Source organism: Ostrinia nubilalis, chromosome 6 (genome assembly GCF_963855985.1).
Source record: "Ostrinia nubilalis chromosome 6, ilOstNubi1.1, whole genome shotgun sequence".
NCBI lineage: Eukaryota > Metazoa > Arthropoda > Insecta > Lepidoptera > Crambidae > Ostrinia > Ostrinia nubilalis.
In genome coordinates this window covers 14,543,629-14,555,513 of record NC_087093.1, presented here as the reverse complement: position 1 = coordinate 14,555,513, position 11,885 = coordinate 14,543,629, and the positions used below count along the sequence as shown (strand labels likewise).

General features: G+C 35.7%; 1 protein-coding gene across 1 annotated transcript; it reads left to right on the top strand.

The window, feature by feature from the left end:
* The first annotated feature begins 352 nt into the window (after positions 1–352).
* On the top strand, positions 353–11,734 carry LOC135072834 (O-acyltransferase like protein-like). The gene is made up of 14 exons (XM_063966873.1): positions 353–358; positions 719–854; positions 1,675–1,960; positions 3,696–3,881; positions 4,098–4,177; positions 4,253–4,440; positions 5,809–5,923; positions 6,033–6,247; positions 6,697–6,890; positions 7,246–7,381; positions 8,517–8,703; positions 10,063–10,205; positions 11,092–11,200; positions 11,399–11,734. Exons 1-14 carry the CDS (start codon positions 353–355, stop codon positions 11,464–11,466), a joined length of 2,049 nt encoding a protein of 682 aa, XP_063822943.1. The 3' UTR covers positions 11,467–11,734.
* Positions 11,735–11,885: the final 151 nt, after the last annotated feature.

Sequence of the window (11,885 nt, the reverse complement as noted above, 5' to 3'; positions counted from 1 at the left end):
CCTAAAAAACAGAGACAAAAAATATTGGAAAATTCTTACCGCAATCAAACTAAGCTTATTAATAACATCTGCAATTTTTATCATTTTAGCAATAAAGTTAATCAATTTATCAAAAGTAACAATATTAATATTTAGGTACGTATAAAGCAAATTGGAACAACTTAAAATTTTAGTTTTTTACATAAACTCATGATTATTTTATTATTACGATTATAATTATGCAATAAAAAAGTATTTGAATTTTCAAGAAATATTATTTTTGTTTCTACGAATAGATTCGTTGGAATATCCATTTAGTCTTAGAACGAAAGATTTTAAATATTATTATTTTTAGTATAATATTGCACTCGTAATGTTTGTATTTACTACTATAACATTGAAAAAATATAACGAAAACATAATATCCAATCACCAATAGCAATAAATTTAATTTACTTATATTACCATTGTTACGTTCCTGTCATATTATTTCGCTTGTCTATTATATTGGATTTTTGTAAAAATAGGCTTAAGCTTGGAAATAAATAATTAAATGTTGTGCCGCTTTTCAATGAGCTACACCAAAAACTAAGAGCGAAGATAAGCAATTGACGTACCAAGATTGTTTAATCGATTTAATTTATATCAAAAGTAACTCATATATTATGAACGGAGTTTGGTTACGGTGGTGAAAATGGTTATAAAATTATTTTTCTTTTTCGTTTTGATATTAAGTTAGAAAGTGAATGCTAGCTTAGTTTGGGATGCAAAGAATCCTGCCATAGATCAGGCTTTATTCGAAGAAGTGATAGATCCAGAATTATGTGACGAGCATGTTAATTTTATTGTGCAAGATACTTTACTACTACTACAATGTAAGTTGAAAATGTTTTTCATATCCGGTTTCAGTTACAACGCGTTCCCACCAATTTTTAATGCAAGTTTTTGGATTTTTGTGCTTAAAATATTGAGCTTTGTTAAGTTATTACATTTTTTTTAATAGTTAAAATAGAAATTGTAGTTTTGTAAAAGAAAAAAATGTTTTGAAAAGTGACTTTTCTGACTATTTTTTTGGTCTGTACTAAAATAATACTTACATTTTGTAGGTTTTTTTTAATTTCTAAGGAGAATTTGTTAGAAGCATGATAATCTTATCTTCCTTTTTTTCCTAGACATGAATCAGCTCTGTTTATCTATGATTTATTTTTGAATGGTTACAAATCTAATATCATTCATTACCTACTTCCTACTTTTTCTGATAAAAATATTAATTACTTCTGATTTAAATATAATATTAAACTACCGAGATACAATGAACCGCCTCTGTGGTCTAGTGATAAGACCACCTGCTTCAGACGCAGAGGTCCCGGGTTTGATTCCCAGTGGGGGCAGACTTTTCTGTTCGGCTTGGGTGGTGGTAGGGCTTGTTCTTAGTCCGCCTGGCTAGCTACCACCATCTTACCGAAGTCTGTCGCCATAACAACATTGTTAACAGCATTGTTGTGTTCCGGCAGTTAGAGGTAAGATAGCCAGTTCCTCCGTGGTTGATTTTCCGGGTGAATCTCGTTTTCCCTTTTGGCCTTATCATCACTTACTATCAGGTGAGATACAGGCCAAGAGATTCCTCGTTGTGGATAAAAAAAAAGGAAAAAAAACTTTTTGACTACGTTTTCTAAATTAACCACCTTTTTACAGTCATCGATGCAGGAATAAGGATCCCCAGGGGAATTTTGCAAGGCAACACATTAGACCTGGGAAACTATCACCAATGTCTTGGCATAAACCGCCAGTTAGAAAATTCAGAACTACAAGGAAAATATTGTTTGATACAAGTGCCTCTCAATCAGCAAATACCTGAATTGCCTGGATGGACTGATTTAGAAGAATCAGATCTTGCTGAAATTAATGCTAGACTTGAAACTGTGCAGGATTTGAATATTGGTACACAAATAGTTGGAGGCATCTTTAGCAATGATTCGAGGTAGGTGATTGGAAGTGAAATGGTTTTTTATACTGCTCAAAAGTCAGTTGGTGGCTAAGCTCTAGATCTTAGCCATTTATGAGTTGCAGTGGTGGGAACGAGAATTGGTATTAGTAGCCCCATTTAAAAGGAACAACAATACTAAGTCCTCTCCTTTGAGCACTCACATTAAGTCCTAAAAATAGTCATATTTATTTATATTTTTATTAATGCGTATACTCGTATTACTAGTTAAGTTATTAAGTTATGGGTGTAGATAACAACTGTCTAATACAGTATTTTTGCGCACGGGTTATGCATAGCTTATTTTTATACCTTAGGTACTACGTAGGAATAAGAATAACAACAAAAATTGTTTTGAATTTGCTTTTATGTGTAAAAAATAGAAAAATTAATATCAATAAATGTATGAAACATGAACATAGAGATGATTTAATTTGTTGCATTTACTTTTCTTTCTTATGATTAAAAGATACCAAACATGCATTTAAGATTCAAGTTTTAAAATAGAGTCCAAATATTTATTAAAAATGAAAAGTTCTACTTTCCTATCATGTTCCATAGAATATTTTTCTCATAAAAACCTTACTTTATCATGTTTTCAATACTGGCATCGGTAACGTCGTCTCTCAAATCCACTACCTATATTTTGATGGAAGCGTGTCCCTTGTTCTTGCGAATAAGCCCCCATAATTATCTATAAAAGTATCCCAATGAGAATGTAACGTGCATCTTTAGAGACATTCTACTATGAAGATGGAAAATTCAAATCGCTGTAACTTCTTAAAAAGCAAATATTTTCGATTTGTTATCACACTTTTGTATATAAATTTGCTTATATAATCAGAATATAATAAGTAAAATCCATGCGCAAGAAAAAAAAATGTTTGTTGACCGGTGTAATATTTTTTATTAAACTCTTAGCAACATGATAAAAATCATGTTATTTAAAATTATTTTATTTAACAAGGAATTCGATTTAAAATTAAAGTAGGTACATTAATTTAAGACTTTGCTTCCTAATTTTTCTTGTATTCCATTAGTACTCGTTCTTTCATTTCGGCCAAATGATCCACTGCTGGTCAAGGGCCTCCCCCAAGGATTTCCTCAACGACCGGTTCATAAAGAGTATCTTATTAAAAGAATGATGGACACCAATGTATGTCAAAGTCAAAGTCAAAGTCAAAGTCAAAGTCAAAGTCAAAGTCAAAATTTCTTTATTTGTTTAGACTAATAAATAGTTCTTACAAATCGTCATTTATGGAAAGTGGTACCCGCTCTAATAGCCATAACCAATATTATATTTCAAAAGGCCTTGTAGGATAATGTTTGCTATGGAGCCAGTTCTAATTCACGTTTTGAAAGCAGTAATTCCACTAAGTATTATAAATGAAAGTATAAGACAATCATCCATATACAGTGTGTCTTGAATAACTAATATAATTATCATAACAACAGACTTTATAATATACAAGTATGTATTTTATAATTACAATCTATTAATATAACTAAAAGAAGGATAGAAAAGGAAAGTATTATACTATAAATTAACCAAGCTATCATCCCATTATTCGCTTTAGCAACCCATAATAAAAACCCTTAAGAAGTAATAAAACTAGTACTTTCATCATTTCACTATCAATAATTTAAAGACTTATGGAATTACGTACGCATATATCTATTGGAGCCGGGTATCATTTTGCCAATTGTCCTTTGTTTGCGATTTAATTTTCAGAGTAATGCCCGATAGCCCATTATCAGCATTGTCGATCAGACAAGGTATTTGCATACCGAAAACATGCACAACGCGACAAGCAGTATCGTCTTTGCTATTCAATATCTCTTTAGGTTTTGAATTCACTGAAGCATTCTGTCGACTGCCTAACGATAAGCCATGGGTTGCGGCAGATTACATCGCCGTGTGAGTATAATATTAATTGAATGCTAAGTGCTAAGGTTTTAATTCAATTAAGTATCAGTGCTCTGCAAAATGTAATTAATAGGTTTTACTCACATTCATTAAATTACATCACTATCATTTTGGAATCTTAACTACGCTTTTTTAGCCGTAACTGAAGATAGATTTTTATTTGTGAATAATTACCTAATAAATAAATGTATTCCTCAAACCTTTCAGAGTTTTGTTCTCCCTAATTGGAGTATTGAGCCTTTTCTGTACTGTTTATGATGTACTTGATCGGTTCGTTTACAAAAATGGTAAGTATTTAACTTTAGATATAAAACGTATGAAATTATATAATAAGGTCCTTTCAGTACGTTTTTATTTTTCAGAAAATCCCAAAACGATATTCAGAACATTCTCAATCTACACTAACGGTCAACGGGTAATGAATTTTGCATCTGGACCTGATGCTCTACATTGCATTGATGGAATAAGGGCTTTAGCCATGGTTTGGGTCCTGATTGGTCACACGTTTACTTCAGAGAGCCACTGGGCTAATCCTATTGTGGGATTTCAGGTTTGTATCGAAAAAATAAAATTAATTCACCACCGAGTTATTTTTTTGGGTTTTAGTGCAAAAGAGATTGTCTCTTTTTTCGTAAACTGGATCGAATTAATATGTACCCCCGTTTGCTGTAATGAAATAGTTTAATTGGCGATTGCAATCTTAAGGTTCGGCCAAACCAATGCGTGCAGCCGGCGTGCACGATGGCGATGGCGATGGCGATGGCGATGGCGATGGCGACCAGACAGCGTGTATGAATTTGTAGCGATGAGTTCACATCAACGCGTCCTGTCATTGGTCGCGGCGATATATGCAGCGTCTGCCTGCACGCAGCGATCAGCGATCACCGTGCCATTTGTCGCTTTGACGTTTCTGTTTTTTAAAATCGTAGATGTAATAAAGCCTATATTTTTACATAATTAAAAATGAATTAATCTTAACATGCCACTAGTCTGACCAACTTGAATAATAAAAAAGGTTTTAGAATAAAGTAACTATGACTACCAGAATTTATTTTAATGTAATAAAGATTATTCTAGTTTTCTCGAGAACCCTGATAGGTGTCCACCTCTAATAAAGACTATTAATATAAGTAGTAATGCTTCTTTAACTTCGCTATTGGTATCAGATAACATTGTAAAATAAAATTGGGATAATTATCTGCAGAACAAAATTGAGAACGCCTGGAAAGCGAAAGTGACAGTGTGCGTGATAGTGACAACCTGCACGCGTAGTGATCGCCATCGCGGTCGCGGCAGTGTGAAACGACTTTTGCACGCGCAGTGGTCTCCATTCGTGCACGCCGGCTGCACGCGTTGGTTTGACTGAACCTTTAATTAGTCGGCCGTTTGGTGTTCTAAAACGGACTACTATGCCGACAGGTCCCGGGTTCGATTCCCGGCCGGGCAGAAATTGAAATGATGAATTATAATTTCTGTGACGGTTCTGGGTGTTACTATGTATAATATTATATATGTATTTAAAAAGTATATATATCCCTTAAGCTAGCACCCATAACACCAGCATATTAATTGCTTACTTTGGGGATAGATAGCGCTGTGTGAAATTGTCCAAAGATATTTATATTTAACTAGCTTTCCGCCCGCGGCTTCGCCCGCGTGGAATTTTGTCTGTCACAGAAAAACTTTATCGCGCGCGTCCCTGTTTCAAAAACCGGGATAAAAACTATCCTATGTTCTTTCCCGGGACTCAAACTATCTCTATGCCAAATTTCATCAAAATCGGTTGCGAGGTTTAAGCGGGAAAGCGTAACAGACAGACAGACAGACAGACAGACAGACAGAGTTACTTTCGCATTTATAATATTATATATATATATATATAGTTGGGACTAGTTGGGATAATGAGTTTACATTTCAGTGGGCTTGGTCACTTGAAGCCTTGTGGTTGTCCTCTGCACATATTACTGTGGATACCTTTTTTATGCTGAGTGGTTTGCTGGTAGTTTATACCACAGCTGGCAAGCTTAGTGGAAGTAAGTATACCATGACCATGACCATGTCAATATTAATAATAAGGTTTTAATGGTACTTTAAGCGACCACTTCATTGAGAAAATGGCTTTTAAAAGTTTTTTTTTTCCAGAAAAGCTCCTTCAGAATCTTCATCTTTTCTACTTGAACCGTCTTCTAAGGATGTTTCCTGTGCTAGCCACTGGTGTTCTTCTAGAAGCTTCTTTATTCAACCGGGTGTCAGATGGGCCAGACTGGAGCACGGTGTCGGATCTCGTAGGCCGATGCAGAGCTTTCTGGTGGTCCACTTTACTGCACATGCAAAACTTCATGAACCCTGAGAGAATAGTAATAATTAACACCTGCGTATTACTGATATTAATATTATCTACATGCTTACTCATATTATTCGTTTTACTGACATTAATATTATCTACTGCTTACTTATATTACGTATCTTATTGCTTTTTCGGACGGAAAATTTTATGTAAGGATATTTTTTGTTATCTTAATATATTAAACATTCACGATTTCACTCACGTAAAATCTGAAAATATCTCAGAGTTCAAATTCAGCGTGCGAATAAGTGCTTCCGAACTGTCAAATAGTTGCAAAAAACGGTTCCGTTTGACGTGACGGCGACGGCATCACGCATCTCTTTTTATCACACAGTTTTACTGCTAGTCACATCGCGCTCGCTCAGTTCTTTGTTGCTTTATTCCACTAAATAAGATAATATTAGCTTTATGATCAAGACTCAATTAAATTTTCTGTTTTTGTATTTCTGTGTGTTATAGTGCTTGGGCCAAACGTGGTACCTCGCTGTCGACGTACAGCTGCACATTCTGTCACCACTGGTACTATTCTGGGTGCTGAGTGGATCAAAAAACATCGCATGGACAGCTTTGACTGCAGCCTTTGTTTTACAACTGTCGGCTGCAACGACTTACAACTTTATAATGGAATTCCCTTCAAGTTTAACGAGTGCGAGGTAAGTAAATATAGCTTATCTTATTTCCAATAATCCACGAAAACAGTTATTTTATTAGATAGATAATTTTATAAATACGAGTATGCTTGCCTTTAGCATCTTGAACTCAGTACTAACTTAGAGCTTGTTCAGATACGCGTTTTGAATCGCACGATTGTGAGTATACTATACATACTATAGAGATTCATACAAACATTCTGTCTGTCCACTTGCAGTCGCGCGTTTTGTTTATGAATCTCGTAACGTGCGAGTAATAATTTTCTTGCTTCCCTTCTTCAAATTATTTTTACAAGATTGCTTCAAACGAAATCAGATATTAATTTAGATGAATAATAATTAGGATATCTTGTTTCAGTCGTAGCGACGAGATAATGAACTACGTGTACAAATATTACTTTAACACGTTGGCTCGAGCTTCGCCGTTTATGGTAGGAATGATCATCGGGTATGTGCTTGCTTCTTATAGGGGCACAAAAGCCCGGCTATCAAAGGTAAGGCTAAAATTTTTACTACGAAAGTACTGATAATATCAGCACACTAATACAGATTCTAATAATGGTTCGCATGCTTAGTGCTTACCTATGTATCCAAGTCCACGGTGCATATTTTCTTAAAGGTTACACCTATACTAATTTTGTTTGTCTTTTGTTATCCGCTTTACACTGATAGGAAGTTGATCCTAAAACTTCGAACTCCCCGTTCTTCTGATTAATTTTGGTAGTTTAATTTTACCTTTAGACGACGAACTTGTGGGGAAGTTTTTAGATATTAAAACTGTAGGTACTGGTTACACAGAAGACAGTAACAATGGCAACAGTAATAAGAAAGTGAGTTAGAAATATTTTAAGTAAGTATAACGTGGTATAACTAGATAAAATATTTTTTCTGCGATTTCTTGTAGGCGTACTATATTATTCAATCGTCGAATCCAACTCGGATGGGCAGCGTTCGGGAAGCTTCGCGACATACTCACGTCCGAAATACCGCAGTGTCTCAAGTCAAAAGTATTTAACCAGTGTGTGTTGCCAGTGATGGTATATGGATCTGAAAGAACGTGGTCGCTTACTATAAGCCTCATAAGAAGGCTCAAGGTCAAAGGGCGATGGGACAGGCTATGCTCGGAGTTTCCCTGCGTGATCGAATCAGAAATGAGGAGATCCGCAGGAGAACCAAAGTGACGTTACGAGAATTGCTAAAATCAAGTGGCAGTGGGCGGGGCACATAGCTCGTAGAAACGATGGCCGTTGGGGCAGAAAAGTGCTCGAGTGTCGACCAAGGGCTGGAAGACATAGCGTGGGCAGGCCTCCTACTAGGTGGACCGACTATCTGGTGAAGGTCGCGGGAAGAGCCTGTATGCGGGCAGCGCAGGACCGTTCATTGTGGAAAACCTTGGAGGAGGCCTTTGTCCAGCAGTGGTGGACGTCATTCGGATGAAACGAACGAACGAACGAACTAGGTACCTATATTATTATTAGGGGAGGCTTGTGTTCAGCAGTGGACGTCCTATGGATGAAATGATAATGATGATAATGATTTGACTATGGCACATTGGTATAGGATGGTAGGGGACGAAAATGATAAACATTTTTTAATCATATACCTAACAGTCAGTAACTCTTATTTCAGGCTGTAGTAATGCTCAACTGGGCATGGGCCACGGCACTGTTCGGTTTCGTCATATACAGCTCGTACCCCGTCATGCAACCTTCGTGGTCCAACCAGTTTCTGGATAGCATGTACAACTCTTTCATCAGACCCGCCTGGGCTTTGGCGTTGGGCTGGCTGGTCTTTGCATGCGCACATGGATATGGAGGTAAGAGCTCGAGTCTTAACCCTTAACTGGTATCGTAAATTGGACATACGTAACTGGTATCGTGGGGGCCGCGCGGCCCCCATACTATGTTTGCTTCTAGAAAGCATGTTTTACCTATAAACTTGAAAAAATGCTCATAAATGATAAATATCAGGCTCATTCTATGTAATCATAATTATAGTTTTTATTTTATTAAATCTTCCTACTTATATACTTCAAGACATTACATAATAGTAACAACTTTTTACATAATATTTTTTTAACGTTCCAAATATCTATGAAACCTATAGTTTAGAAAGTTATAACCAAAAATAATTTTATTTTAATTAATCCATAATAATGTGAACTTAATAATAAATTACGTTTTAATGTAATGTTTAATAAAAATAATAAGTATTTTATATAAATAAATACATAAATATTATGTTGACAAACATCAGCAGGTGCTGGTGGATTTTCAGACCACTTGTATTTATTTTTTCATAGTAGCTGGATTGACTAGGTCCTACAACATCTTAATTTTCACTCTCTGAAGAAAAAAATTCAGAATCAGAATCAATTTCCTCATTATCGACCGAATACCGGTTATTGGGTCTTCACAATGACCTATAATTTTATCATCACTATATTCTTCTTCTGGCATGTTACTAATCACTAATTTGGAATCAAAAACTTCATTCTAGGTATCTTCTATTGTTTTATCACTTAAAAGTCATCAATACTGCAAAAAAACAAAAAACAAATAAAAATTGCCATGAAAAAAAACTAACGTAACTGGTATTGTGGGGGCCGCGCGGACCCCAACACGTGCATATCTTCGTCCTGGTGAATGATGCAGTGCTAAAACGCCTGCTCCAGACGCGAGTAGCGCCGAAATGAGAATACCAAAAATTTTGGCTGCCCACGATGCGTAGGTAGCTTCTTAGAAATCAAAGGAAACGTCATGCGTGGGAGCCGCGCGGCCCCCACGATACCAGTTAAGGGTTAAAATTAACGCAAGCCTTCAATAAAAGCTCAAGTTTATGTTTATGACTGTAGTATCTCCGTAACTAAGTAATCTATATTATATGTGTAAAGCTACTTTATCTATACATATAAAATTCAAAGTCCTGACTGACTGACAGAGATATGAACGCACAGCTTTCAAAAAGGCTCTAGCTTTCGAAAAGGCTCGAGCTTTCAAAAAGGCTCGAGCTCTCAAAAAGGCTCGAGCTCTGCGAAAGACTCCAAGCTTCATACAAACGAGGCGAGCCCCGAAAAAGGCTCGAACTCTAAAAAAGACTTCCAAACTACTTTATTTACGACTCTGAGCTCTTATACATAACTAAATCTGTCTCACTACTTTAAGTTTTCTTTCAGGACCAATCAACTGGCTACTATCACTGCATGTGTGGAAGCTTCCAGCTCGTCTTTCTTACGCCATGTACATCCTTCACTACGGCTTGATGTTCCTCGTCAACGGCAGTGCGACGACACCACAGTTCTTCTCTGTGAACGCACTTGTATGTTATGATTATAGAAACCATTTTAGATTGCAATTTATGTGGGAATTATGGTGATACCACAGCTGTGTGTAAAAAAATAATGTATGTGCTTATTAAGGAACAATATCCAGTCTAAAAACTTCGCGTAGAAACTAATTTTACCTCACGCAGATAGAGCTTACGTCACTGTACTTTACTTTATGGGAACTATGGCTCTTAGTATAACCACAGAATAATAATAAGTACTACGTACAGAAGTTTTACTTCGCGCAGGTATTTAAAAAAATGTATGCTCAATGTCATTAACAATATGGTGTAATTTAGCCTGTCTCAAGAGTCAAGCACCATTTTGTTGACAAACGTCAGTGATCGGCACTGCGCCGAAGCTATAGGGCTGACTTCGGTAAAATGATGTGACGTGAGGTGCCAAACTGCGGAAAATGGCGGAGGAAATACATGAATTAGCATGAATTATCATGAATAATATTAACTACTTATTTACCTCTCAGTGTCTTGAGGCAACTTAAAAAAGTGCATTCTGTGTTTTTATTATTATTTAGGCAGTTAAATACTGCACAGTATTTAGTACACCATTTTCTTTATTTTCTTCCATCATACACAAGAATACGCGTGCGTGAGTCAATGTTCGCTCGAATGTGAGGTCTTGTCGAATAGTATCCTGTAGGTGGGCCATCGTACGTGTTTTGTTTTTGATATAAACTCGCGGAGAGGAACAGGCCTGGTATAACGCTAAATCTTAGTATAATGTCATTGACACCTAACTAAACCGGAAATTCTCACATTTTCTTCCAATATGTCTAATTACTGCTAGACTTTTCTTTTACTTTATTGTCAGCACAATTTAACGTTTAGGTAAATACATTTAATCATCTTTTTTTTACAGATGTTCAAGTTTTTGGCTCATCTTGGATTAACTTTGATCGTTTCTTTCGTCGTTGTACTATTCATAGATGCACCGTGCTCAGTTTTGTTCAAGAAAATACTTGGTGCAGGTAACCTTTTTTATTAATTAAAGCTTTAACCACACCAACGCGCGATCAATGACAGTTCACACGAGCTGTCATTGGCCTTTGATCGCGCTGGCGATGGCGATCTGCACGCGTTGTTGTGGTTGAAGCTTTATTTATGTCACTATTTTCACTGATACAACTGAACTTAATTTTATATGGCATCTATTCGTTTATTTTCAGTTCCTAAAAAGCAGCAAAAGCCAGAGGCAGAGCCTGAAATCCGGAAAGAGAATAATAAAGAAGTTTAAAGTGTATAGATAGGTACTTAATTTTTCCAAAGTTTTTAAAACAAACTCAAAGAATAAATCTGATTATTATCTATTACTAGGTATCCCCTTTTACATAATTTATAAACATGTAACCCGTTTGCAAGATGCTATATTTATAAATTATTTGCTCTGTCGTGAAAGGTCTTCGAGATGGTCTAATAGTTGGATGGAGGGTCTAATAGTTTAGATTAATATACTTTATTTACAACTTAGTATTAAGATCTGTGATTGAAAGTGAGATTATTTTATGTTTTACGTATTATCAATAAAAGTCTGCAATTAATCAAACTCTACTTATTTCACGAAAACATTCGAACTTGTTTTATATTTAAACATGATTTAAAACATACTTCCGAAATCCTACATTAAACTTTTTTGTACTAAAAAACTAGCTCTAG